Raw genomic sequence first — 27066 nt, forward strand, 5'->3', positions numbered from 1 at the left:
CCCTCTACTCCCACCCCATTTCTTAACTTTGGAACTCACTCCCCCAGCACATCCTAAATGCTACCAACCTACAGCAATTCAAAACTCTGATCAAAGACCGCCTCACTAACAAATGGCTCTGCTCCTGCACCAAGTTCAGATGGTGTAGTGTACATTCCTCTGACTACAGTGTTCAAGGTCATGTTTTTGACACTTGGGACTGCTGTTTACTATGGTACAAGCAGAAAATGATTGATTTCAACAACTGGCTAAGTTTCTGGTGTCATTCTAAGGGGATCCAGTATCTGTCTGCCTGGGGTGACATGACTGACAGACCTCGATACTTTGTCAGAGATGGCCTGCATCTGTCACCCCTGGGCTTCCGGATACTGGCCAAGGTTCTTGACACCCCCATAGTGCTTTTTTTAGGCAGTGTTCCAAAGACCAAATTACCACCATAACAGCTACAAACAAATGCAATTTGAGGGTCATGCTGCTCAACACTAGAAGTCTAAATCTCAAAATGCACTTGCTCGAAGCACTCCTTAAAATGGAGAACATTGTCATTTGTGCTGTAACAGAGACCTGGTTCAAGGCAGCAGAAAGCATCTCTGCACTACCAGGCTATAACTCATTCCACACCTTTTGGCTCCAGAACCTGGACCAAAGCTCCAAAGGCAGTGGTGTTTCCATATTCATATAGGATGCGCACACCTCCAGACTGGTAGCCCAACATAATGCATCAGAGATATTGCAGGTGCAGCTAACACTGGGTACGACAGTAAGATTCAGGTAGTAGCCTGCTATAGGTCCCCAACCATGTCCCAAAACTCACACTCCAAGTTCCTAAGCACCCTGGAGAATATTAGGGTTCAACCTAACACTCTCATACTGGGTGACTTCAACTACCCCTCCATTAACTGGGAAAACTACTCATGTACCATTACACTTGCCCAATGTTTCCTGGAATTCATTAATTCCAGTGCCGTGGACCAGCTCGCTCTTACCCCTACTAAAGGTTGCAGCATCCTTGAACTGGTCTTTGCTAACATGGGCGACTGTTGCTCTACACCAATAGTCAACTCTTCCCTGATTAGATTCAACCACACACCTTGGAAATCCCCCCCCCCCCCGCAAAGGTAACCACCACAAAAAAATTCTCCAAAGGTAACTTTGGTCTCCTAAAAACAGAGGTGGTTAACTTCACGGCACCCATGCAAATGGAGAATAGTTACATGACTGCCAAATCATACACCAATGCACTGTACGAACACGTACACAAATTCATGGATCTCGCCATACTCAATAGAATCAAGATGCTCTCCTCCAAGAAAAGGAAGCCAATCTGGTGATCCCCTGTTATAAACAAACTCTACAACAGAAGGAGGAAACTGATGCAGAATAAGGTGAAGTCTCAAGACTGGAAAAACTCCCTTATCAGCCTCAACAAAAAGTTGAGATCCCTCATCAAATCCTCTAAAGCTAGCTATCAAAACAGAATTGCAGCAGATAGTAAAGACAACCACAAGGCCTTTTATAGTTATGCAAAGAATGTCCATGGCAATACCGAAATTTCCTCGGAGCTACTGCACAATGGTACCTCCTATACTGAGCCAACAGATATTGCCAATATACTGGCCGACAGATTCAATGCCAACTTTACCCCCCCAAAGGACTAATCACAATACCAGTAGATTGCTAGGCACCCAGTATTACTGCTGCACAGGTTAAAACAGCACTGTCCAATGCCAAGAATACAGCTTCTATGGGACCAGACAATATCCCTGGCTGTGTTCTACATGAACTACAGACTGAACTGTCACCTCACCTGTGTGCCCTGTTCAATCACAGCCTCACCTCAGGCTTTGTCCCTACCAAATGGCACACTGCTACAGTCACCTCTCTCCAAAAAGGAGGAGCGACTACAGACCCTGGGAACTATCACCCAAGTAACCTGACGAGTTTGATATGCAAAGCTATGGAACACATCATCATGGACCTAATAAACAAGGATAGAGGGAATCTCCGAACTCTGGATCCCACACAGTTTGGTTTTGTGAAGGGTAGATCATGTCTTCTCAACTTGGTCGACTTCTTTGAGTCAGTCACCACAGCTGTTTTGTGAAGGGTAGATCATGTCTGCTCAACTTGGTCGACTTCTTTGAGTCAGTCACCACAGCTGTAGTTGAAGGCAAAGTGGTTCATACAGCCTACCTTGATCTGGCCAAGGCCTTTGATACCATTCCCCACTCAGGAATCATAGAAAAACTCACTAAGCTAGGCATCAAGCCCTATATCACTAGGTGGGTTGCAAACTGGCTCACAGATAGAACCCACAGTGTGAAAGTAGCTGACTCCAAGTCAGACTGCCAACCAGTCACAAGTGGAGTCCCACAGGGTTCGGTCCTGGGTCCTTTCTTGTTTGGTATCTACTTCTCTGAAGTCCAGGCTAACACAAAGGGACTCTGGCTGACAAAGTTCGCAGATGACTGCAAGTTGAGAGCTATTATTAACTCCCCAAGTGATGCTGACATCCTACAGAAAGGCCTCGCTGAGACCAACAACTGGTGTCAGAACCATGGCCTTAAGTTCAGTGCCAAAAAATGTGCCCTCATCTCCTTTGGGAAAAACCTAGTTCCTATGAATTACCACATTGATGGTAGTCCAGTGAACACAGAAGGCGTTATAAGAGATCTGGGAACACAGGTTGACAGCAACCTCTCTTTTGACCACCACATTGCCACTGTGGTCAGAAAGTCCTTCTATGTGGCACACCTCATTACTAAGCATTTTGCATCCAGGAAGAAAGAGGTCATTGTCTCCCTCTACTCTTCCCTCATTAGGCCAATCATCGAGTACAATGCCCCATTTGGCATGTACCTCACTAGACACTTGCAACATCTGGAAAGACCGCAAAAGAACCTCACAAAGAGGATCCTGGACCTTAAACACTTGTCCTGACAGACTCAAAAAATCCAACTACTCTCTGTTTCATATCGCCTACTTAGAGGCAATCTCTGCTTGACTTACAAGGCCATGTCTGACCCAGCTCTGTTAAAAACGCTGCATCTAAAGAAATCACAATCCCTCCACACGACATGCTCCAGAGAACTCATCCTCATTACCACAATCAACAGAACGTGCTGGAGGGACAGGTTCATAATGTAAAGACTGCCCATGCTATGGAATAGACTTCTCATACATGTCAAGCAGAGCACCTCACTGGCCCTCTTCAAGAGTAATCTTGATGGGTGGATAGGAAATAGAAAATTCACCCTGGGAATCACTCCAGTGGCTCTACTTGACAGATGCACTGGGAACAAAGGTCGGGTGGCATGATGCCAGGGTACTCCTATGGGCTAGGTTTGTAAAGGCTCCAGAGTCATTAGCCTAGTACACACCTATGAACCACATAAGCCCACATCAAATTTCATCCCCTAAAGTTTAGAGTCTCCATGTAGACCCCACTCCCACTTGTTAATAACACTTAGCTACCTACAATAAGAGTATAATTTGAGAATTCCTTTTCTTTTGTAAGGGTATACATATGTACACGTATGAAAGTATACTCAAATGATCAACTAAAGATGGACCCTTGCCCTCAAAAAATATATACACACACAAACATGACTTTAATATATTGTAATAACTTACTCCTTTTCACTAAAGTACCTATTGTATATTGTACTTTCTTTGTTGTCTTTAAATATTTCTGTTAAATTCTATGTAAAACTGACACTGTACCTGTCAATGTTATTCTTGTTTTACTGGAGCTTTTCTCCCTGGGCCTCTGCTAAAAATGGGCTCACACCCAGACGGAACTATCCTGGTCAACAAATGTAAAATAAATAAATAAATAACAAGTATCTATACTGCTTATGTCACTAATATTCTCAAAAAAATTCTGTACACTTCTTCCAGAGTTTCACCCCTTTTACATTAAAAAAACAAAGAAACATGTTCTGTTGTTCCTTCCTCCTGACAAAAGAAATATTCTTTTCACACAGCATATTCCTGTTTACTGGTAACTTGTTTATTACCAGTTTCCATAGGAAATCCTGATACTTTACTATCTTGGTACACAACTTTTATTCGACTTTAATGGCTTTAATTACTTCTTCTGGTAAAATGTCCCATGAATATAAATACTGTTATTTGATTATATTATTATACCACATCCTCTAATATTTCTCTATATTATCAGTTTTTATTTTCCATGTTAGTATTTTTTCTTGATAATTTTAATTTCTTCATTCACAGTCTTATTTCTTTTTCTTATCCTCATCATTTCCCATAATTGTTACTCTCGTCCTTTACCCAAGTTAACATTATACGTACGTTTAAAGAAGTAGAATACACAACTAACTCTAGTAAACCTAACCCCCTTCATCTTCTCTTGTACAAAACACACCTCTTTCACTGGGTTTAATTCTGAGCACCATATGAAAGAAAACACCAACTGCACAATTCCTGTTTCATATTTTACTGGGATCATATAAACATTTGAGATATATGCTACTTTCCCATTAACACCCAGTTCACCAGATAAACCTTTTTCCTGAATGCTAACCTATACATGTTCCTCAGAAACATATTTGTTTCATTTCTTTTATCAACCTTTCCCATTGCACCATAACTATATCATTTTTCAGAAATTGTATTCCTAGCAATGACATCACCCACTAAAAACCACACACACAAACGCACACACACACACACACACACACACACACACACACACACACACACACACACACACACACACACACACACACACACACACACTCACACACACACACACACACACACACACAGTTTTCACATCACCCAAATCTCTACTTTTATCTTTATTCAAGGTCATTCCTATTTCCCTTATTCAGACAAATTAACACTTCCCTCATCAATATTTTATTCATAACAGCTACAACTATATTGTCCACATATGTCAAAAGTACCAGTATCACTATCTCCCTTTGTATCACATATCTGGCATCTTTCATTTTATAAGCTACTTCATTCACCACCATATCTGTCACCAGTGCAAACAATATTCCACTCATGAGACATCCTTGATTTATACCATACTTCATGCATATTTCTTTACTCAGCCACTCATTTACTAATATTCTTATCCTGTTATTCTAATATCTTGACATACATGCTCTCCTAATTCTATTATCTATCCCCTACTTCTCCATAATATTCAATAAAGCATCCTATCCTACAGTACAAAATACCTTGTTAACATCATCTACCATATGTTTCACATATTTCCTTTTACACAGGCACTACCCCAGGTGTAAATTTGCGATTCAATATCCATTGATCCAAACTGCATTTGAAGAGGGCCAGGGCAGGGCTCAGCTTAATGAGAACAGGAAGCCTGTTCCTAAGAAGGGGCAATCTCTGCGACACATCTCTGTCTCTCCAACATGTTTTGTTTGAGTTGCTGATCCCCAGATCGGGTGACTCTTGTGGCGTTTGACTTGCAGATGTGCAGCAGCAGCACCATCAGGGCTGGATTTGTGGGTGCCTTGTAAATCAGGCATAGGTCACCCCTTAACAGCTGGTAGAAGAAAGAGTAAAGGGATATGGTGTTTAGTCTATCCGCATAGTTGATGTTGTTTACATATTAGATATGTTCTTTGTGAGGAACCTCTAAGGTCTCTCCAGCTGCTGTAAGTGCCAAGTTCAAGTACCTGCCAAATGGCACATTGTACTCGATTACTGGTCTAATGAGGGATGAGTACATTGGGACTATAATTTTCTTGGATCCGAGTGCCATTTTATTAATGAGCCCATACATTAATATACCCAAAGGGTAAATTCAAAAAAATAAGCATACCAGTTTCAGCAAACAGCGTTCCTCGGTGCAACAAATAACACATATTCATTTCCTTCCACTCTTCTTATATCATATCAAACCAGTTAACACCATAATTGATATCTAAAGCTGTTCATTAATTCCAGGTGGAAAAAGTGCACCCAGTTTAACAATCCATTTACGTTCCTTGTAGTTAAGCAAAGAATGTAAACCAACCTTTGAAATATTATCTGCCCATATTCTATCAATAATGGTGAGAGTAAATCTAGCTGTCTTATGCTTCATACTGTGTTTATATAACGCATTAGTGGATCTGGCACATTTAACATCACTCAAATGTTCTGAAATCCTAAGTTTAAAAGGATGTGATGTTTGTCCTATGTAAAATGCAGGACAAGTACATTGAACTAAATAAACCACCCAGTCAGTAGTACAAGTCCCATAGACAAAAATATCATAAACTTGTGAACAGTTAGACAAGGTGAAACTCTTTCTCTTGGGTATATACTTGCAAAAACTGCAATGATCACAGGGAAAACATCCTTGTACTGGAAATCCATGTAGTGTCCCTTGTAATTTGTCTGTTGCCACCCCACTTACTTTTTAAAATGATTAAAACAACCCCCTCAATGTCCTTCCCTTCCTATAGGCAAATTGATATTTGTTATCAACCCCTGATTTACTTTCACCATTATTGGTTTGATATGATATAAGAAGAGTGGAATGAAATGAGTATGTGTTTTTTGTTGCACTGAGGAAGGCTGTTTGCTGAAACTGGTATGCTTATTTTTTTGAATTTACCCTTTGGGTATATTAATGTATGGGCTCATTAATAAAACTGTGCCCATGAGCTGTTCTTTGTGTGCTGGTCTCCTTCTGTTCAAATCAATGACTGCCCCTAGCTTGTAGTCATTGGCAAACTTTGTCATCCATGGGCCTTCAACATTAGCCTTGACTTCAGAAAAGTATACTCCAAATAGGAGTAGTCCCAGTACCGAGCCCTGTGGCACACCACTAGTCACCGGCCTCTTGGTGGATCTGGATTCACCCACCGTAACCACATGTGTCTTGTGTGTGAATCAACTGGCTATCCATCTGGTAATGTAGGGATTTATGCTCAGTTTTGTGACTTTATTTATAATACCGGAGTGGGTAATTGTGTGAAATGCCTTGGCCAGATTGAGGTAGGTGGTATGCACTGTTTTACCCTCATCTATGACCTTAGTGACTTTCTCAAAGAAATTCACCAGATTCAGTAGGCATGACCTGCCCTTGACAAAGCCAAATTGTATCGGGTCCAGTGTTTGGAGGTCTTCTATGTCATGTTTCAGGTCCATGACTATTCTTTCCATGGCCTTACATATAACACTAGTCAAACTTATGTGTCTGTAATTTCCTGGGTCAGTATACAGTCCCCCTTTATGCAGAAGGATGATGGTTGCTGTCCTCCACTCCATCTGGACAAAGCCAGCCTGCAGGCTGTGGTTATATAGAGATCCTAATGGGAATGACAAGTCCTGACTTCAGTTCAGCTGTTTAAGAGGCAACCTGGTATACTGTCAGGTCCCACTGGAGCCACTTTTTTAGCTTTAGAGAGGCAGTGACAACCTGTTCTTTGGTTAAAGTTGTTGGTGGAGTGGTAGTTGGTATTTCTTGGGGGAGAACTGGTGATGGGGAGGTGAAATTTGAGCTGAATTTGTTGGCCAGCAGATTTGCTACATCTTCCAGCTGAGTATAGGTGATGCCATCTACAACTAATTCTGCACATTGTTGGGTGTTGCCCTCAAGACTGAGGACATAACTGAAAAATGCCTCATGGTTATCCTTAGCTTTGGAGGCTATTTTTACCTCAAAGTCTATTTTCAGAGACTTGACTAGTTCCCTGATTCACTTGTTCTTACTTCTCAACAATACTTTCTTTCTTTTGATATGCAACCTATTAATACCAGGGGTCCACCAGGATGGCTTGTTTTTGCGGTTTGACCTGGGTTTATTTTGTTCTAGTACTGCCATTTCTATGCAGTTGTTTACATGGTCATATAGTGCTTTTGTGTATACCTCTGCACAGGTTTTTGTGTTTTCTGGATTTGGTGGAGCTTTGAAAATAGCTCTGCAATCCCTTAATAGGAAGTAATTTACCTTAGAGAAGTTCTTCAAGTTTTTGGGGTTAAGTGAGGGGACAGGTTTTACCTTTATTTCAAGGGAGACCACTTTGTGATTTGATCTTCCAGTGAGGACATCACACTTTGCGGGGGGGGGGGGTGCAGCACTCTCCCATTTTTGTGAGTACCAGATCTAGGATATTTGTTTCCCTAGTGGGACTGCAGATTAGCTGCTCCAAGGCATTTGAATTTACAAAGTCAAGAAATCTTTGGGTCTGCATGTTAGTGGTCATGTATGCCTCCCAATTAATGAAGGGGTAATTAAAATCACTCATGATTATGGTAATGGGCAGGATGGTGAGTGATTTTAGTAACTTCAAGTATGATGTATAAGTTTCATGATTTATAGTGGGAGAATTGTAGCTAGCAAGAATATGGTAATGGATTTTTCCCATGGTTAGTTGGACCTGGAGTAGCCTAGGCATGTCATATTGTTTGACCAGCCTTGAGGTGTGTTTATTTTGTTTTATATGTAGATAGATACACCTTCACCTTTTGCTCTTTCATGTTCAGTGGGTGGTCAGAATGCATGAAATGCATTATAGTCATGCACTGCTGGAGTGCTTTCCATGGTTCTGAACCATGTTTCAGTAACTGCACAGATGTCAGCATTCTCCGACAGCTTCCATGGAGTGCAGTTTCTTCATGAGGTTCCTTACATTGAGCAGTAACACCTTTAGCCTGGCCTCAGTAGCTTTTTTTGTACTGCAAGGTTTTTCTGTTTGGCAATGTGACAAAAAAGGCACTGTAAGGGTGGATAATGTTTTGGCCAATATCCAAAAACCTAGAGCTGACAGCTGAAGACCATCCCTGGCAAAGCAGCGTGGCCTATCAAACATGTCCTCTCAGGCTGACAAGAACTGAAACCCTTTGCAATGACACCAGTAGCTAAGCTAACTGTTAAAGTTGATCATTTTTTGCTGGTGTTGTGGCATCATCCTTGGAGATGATAACGCTGCTCAATGCTAGGCTCATACCTGTCTGTCACACATATTCTGAGAGCTCAATCATGTTTCTTTTCATGCAGTCCAAAGGAAATATGTCTCAGGTCATTCATGGCCACATGGACCATGACTGAATCATACTGGTACTTAGGGGAAAGTGACCTGAGTGTTTGCATGATATGCTGAATTCTGTCCCCTGACAGGCAACTGACTGTAACCTTTCCCTTATCCAGCCTGGTAAGAGGAACATCAGTGTGTCTCACAATGGAGTCTCCTATGACCTGAATATTGGGTTGTGGAGTTTTTCGCCTTATGGATTTGGTAGTTGAGGCACAATGAGATCTGTTGTGATGGGAACTGTCTTATCTGTGTACATGTGTAGTTTCTGAGGACTTCGCCTGAGAGGCCTTTGAGGTTTAGATAACTTATATGTGAGAACCTCCACATATGTGGGTCTATATGTGTGTGGTCCTATACAGGTGTGGTGAGTGATGTGCGTGAGTCACTGATAACCTGTTTGTTGCTTTTTTGTGTCTGTATGTAACAGTCTCGCCTCCAGAGTCAATGTGCAATGAAATCGTTCACATACTGTATTTGTCTGTTCAAGAATTAAGTGGCTGCCAGTGTACATAAAGCAATTGTTACACTGCCTCAGGATACTCATGTCCACCAAGCTGGATGGAGAGATGGCAAGAAAATGCCTATCCATGGTTGCAGGTCCTAATGTGTACTTGAAAAGACAGGAGTGCTGGATATTTGTAACTGGATGAGGGAAGGGTGCTTATGTAGTGTAATCTGCAGCTAACCTTACTAGTGATGCTTCCCAGCACCAAATCAGATGCTCTCTGAGCAGCAATTTTCCTAGGTGCTATAATACGGTAACTAGCATGGTAAACTTTCACAATATAATGAAAATAGACAATATTTCCAGATGTTTGCATCTGTACAGGGCACTGGCATAGCAAGCAGTTCCATGCAAATGTGTCGAATTTATACTGGAAATAAGTAAAACTGACTGAGCTCTCTGACCAATAAAATGATCACACTTAAAGCCCTCTTGTGTGCTTCCCAACTCAGATAGACCAGGTTAACACCTGCTGCCACTAAATGAATAATCCCAGTTCTCCAAATGTAAAAGCGCAGTAAAAGAGCATCCTGAGTGAAATGTTACCACAAGCAAGCTTAACTTTAAACAGCTTATAAAACTGTGGTTATTCAATAAAAGTAATTCACTTTGTAGAAATAAGCCAAGAGCCACTCAACTGTAGAGAATTTATAAAGTCACTAAAAACAAGGTAAGCTAATGAATAAGCCTTCCAGCCAATAAAACAACTACATGTGCAAATCACTAGTGTATTTCCCCAACCTATACAGACCAGGCTACCAACCAGTGCCACTAAATAGAAAATCCACTAACTTCTTGATGTAAAAACTCAAAAAGGTGCTTGCTAGAGTGTAAAAATAAACTAATTTATCCAACAGCTAGCTAATGAATTCTGAGCAAGTAAATTAGTAGAACAGACAATAAGAAGCAGCACAAAGAAAGGCAAATAAATAATTCAAGATATGAACAGCAGTGCAGAAAGAGAGGAGCTTATAAAGCTCAATTTACAATAAGGGTAGGCAGCTTAAAATTATAAAGCTAAGTACTCACCATAATTAGGTCCATTTTCGTTCTTCCTCACTAATGGGTTCAGATCCGAGCCCCAGTTCTGAAATGGCTGCATATACTAGCCTTCATATCCAACTATCGAGCTCCTCCCTCTACCAATAATGCTTTAATTCATCTCCATTGCCTCAGATCAGGTTTTCTACCTAATCTCCACCACAGAAACAGACAGAAATAAAGACAGGGCTCAAACCTGGAACAGTATGTACCAAACACAGTCCAATAGATTCTTCAGAATAAAAAAAAAGATGGGGGCAGATGAGAGGGAAGGTGAGGAAGAATGAAAATGGACAACGCAGATGCCTAGTTATGATGACCATACAACTTATAAATCTGATGTTGTCCTCTTCATTCTTCCACACTAATGGGACAAAGTCTTCAGCTATGGAAACCTTGGGTAGCCCTAATGGAAGGATATTCCAGAACACTGACAAACCAAAACAGGCTCTATTTCTGGATATGATCAATTTGTAATGTGGAATAATGGTATAAACTTTGGAACAAGTGGCTTCTGCACAAATGTTGTCAATAGAAGTCCTTGACCAAAAGGCTGATGAAGTAGCCAAGGATCGAGTTGAATGAACTCGGAGAGGTCTTGGTAATACTAAACCTTTCTGAAAATAAATCAGTGAAATGCAATTTGTAATCCATTTGGCCAGGGTAAGTTTAGAAACTGCTTGATGTGGGCGATTTGAGGAAAAGGATATGAAAAGCTGATCTTACTTTCTAAATTGCTTTGTCTTGTTAATCTTGTTAAGATAGAAACAAAGTTGTCTATGTACATCAAGGAGATGCAGCATGTACTCTCCCTTTTCGCGAAAAAATTGGAAAAAAGACTGATAAATTAATGGATTGGTTGATGTTATTCTCAGAAGCCACTTTAGGCACAAAAGAAGGGTTAATCCATAGACAGACCCTATCTTTATGGAAAATAATGTAAGGGGTTTCACTGAAAGAGCCTGGAGTTCAGAAATTCATTTTGCTGAAGTTACTGCTACCAGAAAGACCGTTTTCCATGACAGAAATTTTAGATCACATTTGTCTAACAGTTCTAATAGTTTCTGAGTTAAACCCTAAAGAAGAATTATAAGGTCCCAAAGTGGTGTGGGATCCTTTACCAGAGGTCTGAGGAGAAACAGCCCCTTCATAAAAGCTTTGCATAATTTAGAGGGAGCCAGGAAAAAAGATTTATTTCCTGAATAGAAATGGCTGAAAATGGATCAATGTTTTGGTTAGAGGTGCATATAGAAAACATTTTCCATTTGCTCGTATACATTTTCTTGGTGGAAGTGTTTTGTGACACAAAAATAATGTTACAAACTTGGGAAGAAAGCCTAGACTGTCTGCGTATTTCTGGAAGAGTAGAAACCATGTGGTTAACCTGAGGGCTAGAAGGTTGGGATGTTGAATCCACGATGGTTGAGATAGGAGATCCTGACAAGGCTCCAGTATCCATGGAGGATAACGAAGATGAGACCATAGGAAGGGGAAACAAATTTGCCCCAGCCAGAAAGGGGCAATGGAGATTATGCAGCTCTTCAACCTGCTTGGTTTCTGTAAGAACTTTGGACTTAGGAGAAGAGGAGGGTAAGCATAAAGAAGACTGGAGGGCCAAGTGTGAAGCAGAGCATCTCTCAGTGATTCCCTCTGAAGAGGGATCAGAGCAAAGTACTTGCATCATTTGTTGAGAAGGGAGGCAAATAGGTTGCAGCAAGGTTGGCCCCAACATCTGAAGATCATATTCGCTACTGACTGGTTGAGAGACCACTCATAAGACAGTTTGTCTGCCAGAACTTTGGTTTTCCCCGGAATATGCATCAAAATTAGAAAGCGGTCTGAAGAGATCACCCACTCCCACTTTCTCATGGCCCTTCTGCACAGGGGCTAAGACTGGGCTCCTCCTTGCTTGTTAATGCACCACACTACCGATATAGTGTCTGTCTGAATTACAATAGTCCTCAGAGGGAGAGATTCTTGAAATGCCTGCAATGTTAAAAGGACTGCTCTCATCTCTAGAATGTTGATATGCAATTTGGTCTCTTGGGGGGACCACGTGCCTTGGACCATCCTTCTGAATAAATGCACCCACCCCAGTTGAGAGGTGTCTGTGATCACTGTGGCAACTGGAATTGGAAGAACAAAGGGTCTGCACAGAAAAACGTCGAAAGGCTGAATCCACCAACAAATGTGGAGTATACAGATCAGGGTGAGTTTTATCTGAAAGGACAGGGGCTGATGCAGAATGGACCAGTGTACAGCTAGGGTCCACTGGAGAATTTGCATAAAGAAGTGAGTGAAGGGAAGCAATACTATGGCAGCTGATACTGATCCCAGTACTCGTAGCACTAACTTTGCTGCAGGATAAGGATGAGAGAGAATATTCTATACTCGATGCCTTAAAGAAGCAATGCAGTGAAGGGGTAGAGGTGCCACCCGAGTTGTAGTATTCAGAAGCGTTCTGATGAATTCCAGGCTCTGAACTGAAGCAAGCTGAGATTTGGCAAGATTGACTGAAATGCCCAGGGTATTACAAATCTGGAGCAAATAGCCCCTGGCTTGTAGGAGTTGATGCCTGAAGTGGGTGCTGAGAAGCCAATCATCTAGATATGGAAAAACCTGGAATCCCTTGAGCCTCATGTGAGTTGCCACTACTACCATGCATTTGGTAAAGCACCCTGGGGGCTGTGGTGAATCCAAAGGGCAGAGCTCTGAAATGGTAATGACTGGCTCCCAGTGGAAAGCAAAGACACCTCCGGGATCATCTATCTATTTTTATGTGATAGTATGCATCTTGAAGGTCTATGGAGCACATCAACTGGTCCTTGTGCAGAAATGTCCATTGGGAACTTTGCCTTCTTCACAAACTGGTTCAAATTGCTTAGATCTAAAATTTGTCTGAGGTCCCTTGTCTTCTTTGGCACTAAAAACAAGCATAAGTACGTTCTGAATCTTATCTGGTCAGGTGGGACCATCTGGATGACTCTGTTTTTTCTAGCAGCTTTTGTATTTCTCATGCTGCTTCCTTCCTCTGACTGGGTGGAACATCGAGAAGTTTCTTCCTGTGACACTGAGGAAGAAGGGAAAAGGGTATATAGTAACCTCTGGATATTATTCTTAGCACCCATAAATCTTTTTGTGAAAATTGCCCATGCATCTAGCTGCAAAGAGAAATGATCACTGACTACCTCCAGAGCAGAACAGTCAGATAGTGCTGCAGGAGCTCTGACAGGGCCTGTCTGAAAAAAAAAATCCCTAAAGCCCCGGTTCTGTAGGCCTCCACTGCCTCTGAAATGATCTCTGCCATTAAACTTCCCCCCTCTGCTTCTGTAGAAAGTGTCCCCCTCCGAATCTTGGAAAGGCCCCTGAGACTTATGGAACCACATCTTCTTACTGCCTCTCTGGTTTGAGAGAAGGTCTGTTGAGGGGTATAAAACTTGATTCCTATAGTTGACAGGGTTTTCTGTTATTCCATTCTTTCAGACTAGCAGAGTTCCCTCCAGTGACTCCCTTCAATACTTCTTGTAGTTTGACAGCCCTGTTCCTCAGCAGCATATTTGGACCAAGGGCTTATAATTCCCTAAGAAAGGGATACCTTCAACCCTCTATCTTACTACCAGGCTCTTCCCTTGGACTTTCATAGACTAGTGCATGAAACTCTTATTTGACTTTCAAAAGCTAGTGTAATTACTTTCTTTAATTGGACTTTATTGTAAAGCCATCCTATACTATTTTTCCTCTATTCCTAACTTAACTTGTTAGTGTCTACACTGATAGTTTTTTATTCTGCAGGCTCATTTCTGCTGTCACTTTGCTAGTTCCATGTGCTGCCCGCTCCATTCACCCTTGCTGTGCTCGGCCTCACTCCGCTCACCTACCCTCACCTATTCCCACCCACCCCAGGATTGATTTCCTTTATTCCTAGACAGACTCCTCTCCTTCTCCCTATCCTCCAATCAGCACTCCACCTCACTTCATCCATCATCTCATCAAACAATGTGTCCACACTCAACACCATTGCTCCTCCCAATTTCCTTTGCTTTCCTTACCCATCTGCACTTAACATCCATCCACACAATACACCACAATTTAACACCTTTACCTATCACCTCAACCATAAGTCCATCTACACCCAGCTACCTCCTAATTCACCTACTGCTTACTGCTTTATACAACCACTCTGCTACCAGATTTAAACTAGTAACTAAAGTAAATACTAAACTTAGCCTAACAACTCTATACAAACATCCCACACTTAAAAGAAAGCTAATAACCACAAGCCTACCTCACAATAAAGCAAAACTTCCCCTATGCGAGGACATCCACCCAAACCCCAGACCAACCCTAAATCCCACAACCCAACAAACCAATAAATCTCTCACCATAGCAACCAATAACCTGCAAAGTATCAGGAATAAAATTCCAGACTTCCGTGCCTGGATTTCACACAGTAGGCCAGATATAATAGCAACCACAGAAACCTGACTTAAACCATATATAAAAAACTAATTTCTACCACCTGGCTAATCCTGCTTAAGATATGACAGACCCCATAAAAATGTGGAGTTGTTGCATTAATTTACCCAAGTCATTTCACATTAGTATTATATACCAACCCCACCCCACATTTTGCATCTGCCGAAATTGTAGCAGCTTTCTTACAACTGAATACCAGCAAAAAGCTCTGTATCATTTAAATCTATATCCCACCAGGCAATAATATACCCACCCTAGAACAAATCCTTGCCTGGACTTTACCAATGAGACAATTATCCTTGGAGATGTCAACATAGATTGGACAGAAGTCACAAAAAAACAACCCTCATTAAATATAAATATATTCAATTATACCCAGCATATCAATGAAATAACTAGACCCAACAAAACAACAACTAGTGGCTCCATCATAGACTGGATACTAGTATCACACTCACACAAAGTAGTGTCAGCAGGGACTCTATCTCAAACCATAAGTGATCACCCACAAGCATTAAATTGGTTTAAATCCTATCTGGAAAACAGACAACAAGCAGTATTGTGGGATAATAATCTTTCAAAATCCCTTCCTGTGAACACTGGAGTACCCCAAGGCTCTATTTTAGGACCTCTACTCTTCTCATTGTTTATCAATGACCTACATACCAAAATTCCTCAGGCCACCTGCATACAATATGCAGATGACTCCACTTTAATTTGTTCAGCTAAGTCCATAACCTCTCTGCAGTCTCTCACCCAAACAGTATTTAGCAGTGTTGAAAATTGGTTCATGCAACACTGCCTCCTCCTGAACCCCCAAAAAAACAAAGTTATTGCTCTTTGCTCCAACTCATAAATCACCTCAACTGCACTTCACAATAACCTCCAACAATGCAACTAACATATCCCCAGATACTTCAACCCGTCTTCTAGGAGTAACAATTGATAATAACCTTACTTTTGATTATCACATTAACTGTACTATAAAGTCAGTCAACAAAAAAACTAGGCACTCTTTACAGAATCAAACCCTTCCTTTCCCCTTCAGCCAGAATAACTATTGCCCAGACCCACCTTATGTCTACCCTGTTCTATGCTTCGGCAATATATACCAATCTATCAAAAAGCAATCTCACCAAACTTTCCACCAGTTACAGTAACATAGCCAGATTTGCCACTGGCACCACCTTTAGAACTCACCACTGCCTTAACCTAAAACAACTGGGATGGCTAGAACTGCAGAACCAACTACTTTATCAACAAATTGTTATCACCCAAAAAATCCTTTACCACCCTAAAAATACCCCTATCCTCACTAACCTGACTTCACCCTACAAAAATCTTGCTATACTACGCTCATCCAATAAGCTTCTAGTTTCCACTATTAAATCAAATAACAAAGCAGGAGACTTACTTTTCACCAACACAGTAGGAAAAATCTGGAACCAGCTTCCTACTGAACTTTCCTCCCTTGCTTCCACTATTCAGTTTAAAAAGCATCTGAAAGAATATCTTACAACTCACTGGCTGTGTCCCTGTTCTAACCCAGACTGATATCTCTTTCACCTCCTGCTCTTTCTATACTTTTCTACTCTTCTGTTTTATCTCACCTATCTGTAGTACTAAAAAAAAACAAAAAAAAAACTTTAACTTCATGTTTTTGGTTCTCTGTAATTAATCTTAGCTTAAACCTAGTAACTTACTCTGTAAACATTTGTTCTGACCTATCTAGCTAATGTACTATGTAGCTAATGTACTGTAATCCACTTGACTATTACTATATATTGTATTTTTTACTCACTGCAGATGCTTGGAGCTTTTCTCCCCGGGCCTCTACTGAAAATGGGCATGTATCCAGTTAGACTAGCCCGGTCAACAAATGTAAAATAAATAAAATAAATAAATAAATAAATAAATAAATCCTTCTCAATGCAGGTAAGCGTATCTTTAACAGATAGCCGAAACAAGGAAGTGCCATCAAAAGGGGCATTAATAAAACACTTTTTTAAATGGCTCCACAAAATTGCATAGCCACATCCAGGCATATCTCCTTATGATAATACCTGAAATAGCAGCTTGTGAGGTACCTTCAGCTGTGCGAGAGATTAGCTTCACTGACACATTTGAAATAGACAAGAGAGTGGCCAGCTGAGAAGATGTCCATTTGAAGTCCTCAGCAGACATGGACTCAGACAGAGAGTCTGATAGTTCCTTAGTCAAATCCCTCTGAACCCAAGTAAAACATGCTAAATAGTTAAGTGACCTCAGGGTGAAGGTGGCAGAGGCAAACACTTGCTTTTGAATCTTCCAGTGCTCTGGACTCCCTGTTTGGTGGATGGACAGAAGAGCTTTGCTCTGCTAGCTGTTTCTTAGTGGCTGCCGCCACCACCACAGCATCAACTGGGATTCCTTTGCTCCAGTGAGGGTGGTCCAAGGAGAGAGCTAAAAATCTGTCTGGGCACTCGGGTACAGGTTCAACAGTGTGTAGCTCTTTCTTTGCTTCATGGGAAACCAGGTCAATAAGCTCATCTGTCGGGTGGGGGCGTTCCCAAAAGATACATGGTCTAGCACCAAAAGCCTCCAGGAACACCAGTTCCTCAGAAGGAGGAGTTTGGGACCAGCCTTTTGCTTAAGGATTTTTAGGATGTCTCCAAATGAAATGTCATCAGATGGTGATCTAGGAGATCTTTCTCCCTCATCAAAATCAGTGTCTTCCATTAGAAACTCCATGGGGGAGTCTGTGTGCTTCCTCTTACATGTCCTCTTCCGAGGAACCTCTTCTGTGGAAAGTTCAGGGGAGGTATTGGAAGAAAGGGGGAGTTCCTCTAGTGGAACCGTCTGGAGACTAACTGGAACTGGCTGTCCTTGTGGAGTAGGTCTGATGGACTCAGAGCTCGATGCCAATGTGTTGTAGGGGATAGGATTTGAGGCACGAGGAGACAGTTCTCTATGAAGAGAGAAGGCCCTTTCCACCATCTATAACACCAAGCACCCAGGGAAAGCCCGTTCCTCCCTCTTCAGAGCTGAAGCTTCTGAAGAAGGCAGGTCAGGGCCGCCCCCTGGATACGAGCCTGAAGGGGAGAATCAGATCAGAGTTGTCCAGGGCTGAAGGCCTGAGAGGAAGGGATGGATCCCACAAAAAACAGAGCCAAACCTAACCCCCTTGGATCTGGCACTGATATCTCAGCTCTGAGACCCGCCCATACCTGAGGATATTGGGGGGGACCAGTCAAGGAAATCATTGGCATGGAGGACCTCTCCTCGGATCCCACACCAAAACTCTCAGAGATCTCAGATCCTGGGACTCCAAAACCACGAGTCGGATCACAGAGAGAAAAACAATGGCCTTCATAGGTTCACTCATGGAACCAGTAGGGCATGTAGATGGAAGCACCCCCATCTGGATCAGAGCTCTGAGGAATTCATGCATCATCCTAGCCACATTCACCTCTGGCAGACTTCCGGAAGACCTAGAATATGTCGTGGAAGGGGTCAAGAGTGTTTCTTCAAAGTCTGAAAAAGTTGAGTGGGGAAAGAAGGGGAAACAGGTTTCACTGCTTACTATGGAATGAACTGGTTCTAGGATTTAAGGACTTAGGATCTGAAGAAGAAGTAGACAGTAAGGACAATAAAAGCCGAACCTTTCGTTTCTGATTAAGGCTTTGGATCTGAAGACTGCCCAAGAGGTATTGGATCTGAAGAGGTCAGGTCCAAAATGTTTCTGATTTTTTTTTCAGCAGCTCTGAGGAAGCCCATGGGGACTTCAGAGGAGATCTCTTCCTGACATCCGAATAAATGGATATGGATATTTTAGAGGGGGTTTGAGGCCCCAGAAGAAGCAGAAAGCAACCCTTTAAGAATCAGTTTATTGCGCCTGTCTGATAACACTCTGGGATTAAAGGTAGCACAAATGGAACAGACCATGTTAAGATGATCTGGTCCTAGACAATAAATGCCTTTATACCTAAAAGATAAGGAAAAGGTACCAACAATGGTATGAAGACTACTCAAAGCTGAGTAGAAAGTCAAGAAAAAGGTACAGAAAAAAATCCTAACACCAGCAAATACTAAGCGAGAGGATAGAGACAGAAAAGCTACACGTTTTCAGAAATATTTATCTAAATAAACTGGTAAATATTGTAAGAAAAAACTGCTTACTATGCTCAAGCGCAGAACCTACAATGGTGGGAAATGAGATCTGAGGCAATGGGGATGGAGTACAGCATTATGGGTAGAGGGAGACGCTCGAGAACTGAATCCGAACTCTAGTATATGCAGCCAAGTCAGATCCGAGGATTGGATCTGAACCCATTAGTGAGGAAAAATGAAAAGGCATCAGATTCACCAAGTTTAAAAAGCAAAAGCAAGGAATGGGAGGGTGGGTGAGGAAAAATAACTAGCAGGGAGTCACCAACAGTGCTTGTGTTTTTTTTTTTGCAGGTTTTGAGTCTTATCAGAAAAGAAAAAGATCCAGACATTCTCTGTCTATTTAATTATCACTCAAGAAACAAATTAACCAATGGAAAAAAATGTGAAATGTGCAGCTTAGATCATTTAAGTGTCTATCTGCCACAAAATAAAAACACCATACCAGGCAGACTTCTTAAAACAGAAAACAAAATACAGCAGGTAAAAGAAAAAGCAGCTCTGTCGGTTTATGCAACTCACAGACAAGAAAAAAATAGAGAGATTTACTTTCCTCACCCAACATTGAGTCACTGACAGTGCCTGTAGCTTTTGCAGGTTTTGAGTCTTATCAGAAAAGACTCCAGAAATCTGAGCAGCCTAGATAATTTAAGCATCTATCTGCCATAATGAACAAAAAAAAAAAAACACCAGGCCAAGCAAATTTCTTAAAACAGAAAACAAAATGGAGCAGGTAAAAAGGGAAAGCATCTTTATCATTTAAAAAAACTCACAGACAAAAAAATGTATAAGGCCAGATTCAATACAACCTATACTAAATGTACACTAGGTGTACATGATTTGTATTCAAAACCATAAAAACATCTCTATACCACATTTTTGTGCTTTCTAGTGACTCAGAAAGATTACACTAAGTGTGCATGTAATCCACACTTTGTGATAACCTTTATGAATCCCTGTCAATATTTAAAGCAAGAAAATCAGTTGGAAAACTACAATTAGGAGGAAGACGTTGTGAGTTATGCCTGTGTTGTCCATTCACTCAGAATGGTGTACACTTAGTGTAGGCATTAGTGAATTCCAGGGATAGATTTACTTTCCTCATCCAACAGGGGAGTCAAGAACAGTGCTTGTAGTGTTTTTAGGCTTTCAGTCTTATCAGAAAAGCAAAGACCCAGAAACTCTCTGTGTATTTAACTATCACCCAAGAAATAAATTAACCAATGAAAAAACATCTGAAATGTGCGGCATAGATAATTTAAGTGTCTATCTACCATATAGAACAAAAACACCAGGCCAAGCAGATTTCTTAAACAGAAAACAAAATGGAGCAGGTAAAAAAGAAAGCATCTCTATCAGATTAAGCAACTCACAGATAAAAAAACATAGATTTATTTTCCTCACCAAACAGGGAGTCACCACAAGTGCTTGCAGTTTTTGCAGGCTTTGACTCTTATTAGAAGCCAATACTAATTCTTGACATCATTTTCCTTCTATACCATGTATACATTCTGCTATTTTATCCCTCATCCTTCCTTTCATTCTCCTATGCATTACTTCCATAAACATTTTATCATCTGTGTTATTTAAAAAAATGGGTCTATGTTTTTTTTATTTTATTCATCTTTCATCCACATAAATTGTAATATCCTACTACATAACTCTCCTTAAACAAAACCTTGCTTTGGCCATTCATCCAGCACATTTACAATATACCCTCTTTGCCATTCCATTAACTTCTTGTACATTCCATACCCTATACCATCTGGGCTCAATACTGAATCAATATTTACTTTCTTAAGTACTTCATCCAATTCACTAACAGTAATTTCTTTTTCAAAGACTTCTTTAATTTCTTCTGGAAACTTCTTTACTTTCCATTCTTTGTTACTTTTCATCCCTATACACATTTTCCACACGCTGTACTACAACATTCATAATTTGCCCATTTTCTTTTCACCTCCTTTTTACATTTTCATTCCTCTCATTATAATAATATAGTTTCTATTTTACCAAAATATGCAGATAACTCCTCAATTCTCCCTTATAAATAATTTCTCTACTTAAACATTAATGCTTTCATTTTTTCTGGATTTCTTTTATTTGCTTTTTATATCATAATACCCTCTTGCATTGTTCTCTTATTTTTCTAACACATTTCAATGCATTTCCACATTTCACTTTCTTCCTTTCACACACCATCCTGTCACTGCAAAAAAAATAAATAAATAAAAAAATAAAAACTTTTCTTACTTCTTTTTAAATTTTTTAAATCCAATCCACCACTCAAGACTGTTTTTTGTATAGAAGTCCTTCATGGTTATATGATCATCCTATAAATGCAATACTTACCACTCTCCAATTTCACCCCATAATTTCTCATTTATTTTTTGCATTCTCTTTCCTATTTTAATACACTTTCTTTCCTCCATCACCTCCATCCATATTGCTAAATGATCTGAGAAACTTGTCACAACTGTATCACCAACTGCTAGTACCAGGCCTTCCGATAATACAAAATAATCAATTTCAGATCCAAGAGTTTCATTCATACCAATTGACTTTTATTCTACTCAGTTAACTTACCACATATTGTCATTCCCTGAATTTTTTATATCTAGTCCTTTCTTTTTGTGTCTTCCTATTTAATCACAATTAAAATCCCCTGCAATTATAAATTTCATGTTAACCTCCACATGGGCTAATATTTGATGGAACAAACTTTCTCTTTTCTTGTTAATTGTATATATATACAATGTTTTAATTCTAGTAAACATGCTCTCTTCACCTCACATCCACAACAGTTAACATTCCAATCCTTATCAAAGCTACATCTAGTATTTTCACTGTTTCTTTACACAGTACAGCCACTTCAGAACATTATCTTCCTAAGTTCCATATTATATCTCCACCCAATAATGTTTCTGTTTGGAGTCTTTAAATGCTAGATTCTCTGCTGCCACATCACCTGGTGACTTCTCCACATCACCACATTCAGTACTTCTGAAAAGGTTATCTACCGTCTCACCCTATGAAAGAGCAGAACTGCCACCTGGATCACTCTGCTCAATTGTTTTCAACAGAGCATCATCAGCAAGACTTCTAGATAGTTCTATTATCTGCACCACTCCAATGGATTCACTTACTTCATTTTGTATTGAGACAGCTAAAAGCTGCTCATTTGTGTTATCCATCACACAGGAAAGTTAATCTGCTATGTGGTTCTCCATAGCAAACAAAATTTTCTCCAAATTCTCATTTTCCATCTCCAAACTCCCCATAGCTTTTCTGTCCTCCACCATATTGCTGCTGCTTTTCTTAGATTTCTTCCTTGCTCCTGTAGCAGCCCTCTGGCTTCATGTAGTAGCTCCAAAGAAAAAAGAGTAGGGGAAGTTCTCAATGCCCTGACCAAATTTCTCTTAGTAGTATAAATACTACATTGAGTCCCCCCCCCCCGAAAAGAGGCCACTAGCATAGAAGGAATAACTCGGTCAATAAAAGATAGATAGATAGATAGATAGATAGATAGATAGATAGATAGATAGATAGACAGGCAGATAAATAAATAAAACTGCACCTTTACTTAGTACTCCAACAGGGCAAGACTGTCACTAATTCTGAAAATGTTTCTGATTTGATTATACAAGCATTTAAAGACAGTTTACTGTGATAACAACAGACCAACTTTATCACATGGCTTAAACAAATCAGAGGAGCAGTGCCTTCTCTAAATAGAATGCATTTGAAAAATTCTGTGGGTGGTACTCCTACATACATACAAGAGAGGGTAGCATGTCTCTCACTTCACAGAGACACCACACAGCATCATTTACAAAGGGATTCACTGCCATACATAATCTGCATGAAGCTGGAATTTATTAACAATTAGTATGGACTGTTATGAATTGCAAAACTGAGCAGTCATACCATTGCTCAGCTGGACACACTGCATCTTCTGTACAAGTAACTGCTACAGGTTCTTGGAGGACCACACAAGGGCACATAACCCCCCTCCCCGTAGGATGAAGGAAAGAAGGGTAGAGAGACAGAGATTACATGAGCACATACACACACAGGGATCACGTCAGGTCACTGAAGATAGTTTCTGAAATCATAAAATGATTGATCTATGTTTGCTGAAACTACAACCATCCAATACACACACACACACACACACACACACACACACACACACACACACACACACACAAATTAACATATGTTCACAGCACCCACTCACACATTGTCCTGTTCTCACACACAGACATACACTCATGTACACAGTGATATACCAACACACACACACACACACACACACACACACAAACAGGTAGGGTGAAATTACTCTACTCAAATTTGTACAGATTCCTCTGTTGAAATGCATAAGTGCACACTGCTGATCTGCTGTGTGCAACTGCATATTTTGTGCATTGCTCTGCATAGATCATGAATAATACAGATGGCTATGAACTGCAATACATTACACAAGTCTTCTTTGCACAACAATGCACCAAGATGCAATAATGCTTCATTCAAATACGCCAGTCTTATACAGAACCACATTTACTTGTGAATCCCAAAATCCTTGCTGCTCAATAGCACAGCTCTTGAACTATTGAGCATTAGGCTCTCTCCTTATGTGGTATTCTAAGTTACTTGTGTTTGTGTGGCTTTGCGTACTGCACAACCTATGAACACCACCCTGAATGTACATAAAATGTCAAGGCTAAAATGCATGTCTACTAATCTATACAATGGGAGCACTGTTTAACTTTGCACATGATAGATGTTGCTGCACAAGGGCTCTGTAGCCCAGATATGATGTGATACTGTATATTGTACCTACACAGGTTTTGCATTTACTCCAGCCTTTAGGCTTGCACAAGCCCTTTATCAAGGGTTATTAAATTACTGATGTTAGATACGGTGCTTAAATATCTGCTTATGCCTAGACAGGAAAGTGCATCATTTCTTTCTTATTCACTGAAAAAGGACACTTGAAAAATGCAGTGTGCAGCTTGGCTGTTTAGTATGACAACTTCACCTCAGACAGACACAGTGTGCTGCTGCAGTAACATGAAAGACTCTCAAAGAAAAGTCACATTTGGTATATAACCACAAGTGCATCAAATATTTGTAAAAGTCACAGCTTTAAAACAAAAAAGCATGCATAACAGTCCAGAGGAAAAAAATTACTAACTTCCAGCTTCTGCAAAAGTAATAATGGCACTTCCAGTTTCTCTGTCGTACTCAATATTCTCTATTTCTCCACCCCCTCTACTAGGCTTGTAAAAGTTCAGCTCAAGCTTGTCTTTCTCTTGTCCTACAGGCAGATCAGGAATTCCATCGACTTTGACTTTCTTTCGAGAAATATCCATACTTATCTAGAACAGTAATTTTGGACCATGTTATACCGAACAACTGCCAAACATTATGTAGTAAAACAGTAACAGGTAAAGTCTACATGCTATATGTGTTTGCATGTGTGTGCTTTTTATACAAATGTGACACATTTTTATTTACAAGTCAAAAAGATGCCAACAGAAATTAGTACTACAAGTAAAGGCTTATCATGCATATACAGAAGAAACCTTCTGGAAAAAAAGGCAAGATGAAGTTATTTTAATCTCAAACCCAACAAACAAGTGGGGTTATTAAGAAATGCTTAGTTCTTCTACTACCATGAACCAATTTTTTTCTTTCTTTTTTTGTAATTTTCACTTATTTTCATGGAATGCAGCTAAAGGAGCTACTTATGCATCTGTAAATCAAATTACAGCAGAAAGACCCTTCTACTGCTTAGTTCACTTTCTCTTACCTGAATTCAAGCTCTTTTTAAAGTGTGTGTGTGTGTGTGTGTGTGTGTGTGTGTGTGTGTGTGTGTGTGTGTGTGTGTGTGTGTGTGTGTGTGTGTCTTTGTGTGTGTGTCTGTGCACACATGGGCATGTCATACCCAGATTCCAGCTAACTCATCTGCATTGATCTAGATGAAACTCTTCAGGGTCTGGACTACGTGGATAGCTGAAATACATATCCTTTGATATCCACACACTTCTTGACTTATCACAGTATGCATACATTTATGCAACTATATACTATAAATATATATATATATATATATATATATATATATATATATATATATATATATATATATATAAATATATATATAGATTTACACACACACACACATATATATATATATATATATATATACACACACACACACACACACACACACACACACACACACACATACATATGTGTGTGTGTGTGTGTGTGTGTGTGTGTGTGTGTACATATGTATGTATATATGGGTCCCTATGGCACAGTGTTGCCACCTGTTTGGTTGAAACCATTTAGTCAACAGGAACCGATGGTCGGCGTGTGCATGAGATTGATAATACCCTAGCAGGAGATCGACAATACCCTAACAGGGGAATATTCCCTTTCTCCAGAGATTGTGCAATCTCAGGGTTAGTATATATAATTATCAGGGAATGGGGGATACCCTCCTGTAAAAACACTTGTTTGATTAAAAAACACACCTGCAAAGCCAGAAGATAGATAGTGTTTGGTCTCCTGGTACCTTGGCCTTTTGCCTTCAAGGGATATCAAATTACAAAATCCAATTCCTTAAATAGTTAAATCACAACTGAATAACTTCCCTCCAGTATCTCATTAAACAAAATTCCCACCAATATTAAAGAAACATTACATTAATACAACAGATGAGTGTACAAAACACAAAACATTTTAATATTCAAAGGAGGTGTTGGACAGGACCAGATCTAAATTAGAGGGGGGGGGGGTGTTTAGTAAGGGTCAGGCTGGGAATGGGGCCTGGCATTACTCAAAGGATTTGTAGGTGAAGGGAGGTGAAGAAAAGCTTTTTTATGTCACAAGGTATAACCCTTTTTCTGAAACTTTGAGGTAGGTGGTAATGAGTTTGTGGCCAATGATCATTTCAGATGAAGCTATGGGGAAAATACTTTCTAAATATGTTACATTTTCTTATAGTCGTTATTGTAATCTGACAGAGTTACTTAATCGACCAATTGTTGATCAAGTGGCCTCTTCCAAAGTTGCGGGTTCTTTTCCTTGTGGCAATTGTAGTGTGTGTAGTAGGATTTGTAACATTTCTGATCCTCATCAATGGTCGTAGGTATGAAGCTAAGAAAAAATTCAATTGTAAGTCATGTGGAGTTGTTTACATTTTGGGTTGTGGGTGTGATGTTGTAAAATGGTACATTGGAAAAACTAAACGCAGGGTGAAAACCCATATATTGGAACACTTAGCAGATACTAGAAATTGAAGAATGGATAGTCCAGTTGCCCATCATTTTTATAACATGCATTCAGGTGATGGGGTTTCTTTCTTTTTTAGTGTTTTGGCACAACCTGTGGGGGAGGGAGGGTACTTTCATAGGAAATTAAATCAACTTGAAACAATCTTTAAATCAACTTGAAACTATCTTTATATTTAATTATGGTACCCCTTCCCCCAGGGGTCTCAATCAAGAAGTTTTGTTGAATTTTTGAAAAGAAAAAAATATGATAGTTATTGCTATATTTTGTTTGCTAATTGTGTGTTCGTTGTTGATGGGGGAGATGTGAAATTTTTGTGTTTTGTACACTCATCTGTTGTATTAATATAATGTTTCTTTAATATTGGTGGGGAATTTTGCTTAATGAAATGATGGAGGGTAATTATTCAGTTGTGATTTAATTATTTAAGGAACTGGATTTTGTAATTTGATATCACTTGAACGCAAAAGGCTGAGGTACCAGGAGACTAAATACTTTCTATCTTCAGGCTTCGCTGGTGTGTTTCTTTACTTGTTTGTTTAGCCTGCTCTGGGGTAATCC

General features: G+C 40.1%; 1 protein-coding gene across 1 annotated transcript in view; it reads right to left on the reverse strand.

The window, feature by feature from the left end:
• NMI (N-myc and STAT interactor) overlaps positions 1 to 27066 on the reverse strand; it is a 579174-nt gene that overhangs the window by 101545 nt on the left and 450563 nt on the right. Inside the window, exon 8 of the mRNA XM_044074881.1 lies at positions 24398 to 24581. Within this exon, the coding sequence (XP_043930816.1) occupies positions 24398 to 24581 (184 nt within the window). The remainder of the gene's footprint in view (positions 1 to 24397; positions 24582 to 27066) is intronic.

Source organism: Protopterus annectens, chromosome 6.part0, assembly GCF_019279795.1.
Source record: "Protopterus annectens isolate FY-2018-M chromosome 6.part0, PAN1.0, whole genome shotgun sequence".
Taxonomy (NCBI): domain Eukaryota; kingdom Metazoa; phylum Chordata; order Ceratodontiformes; family Protopteridae; genus Protopterus; species Protopterus annectens.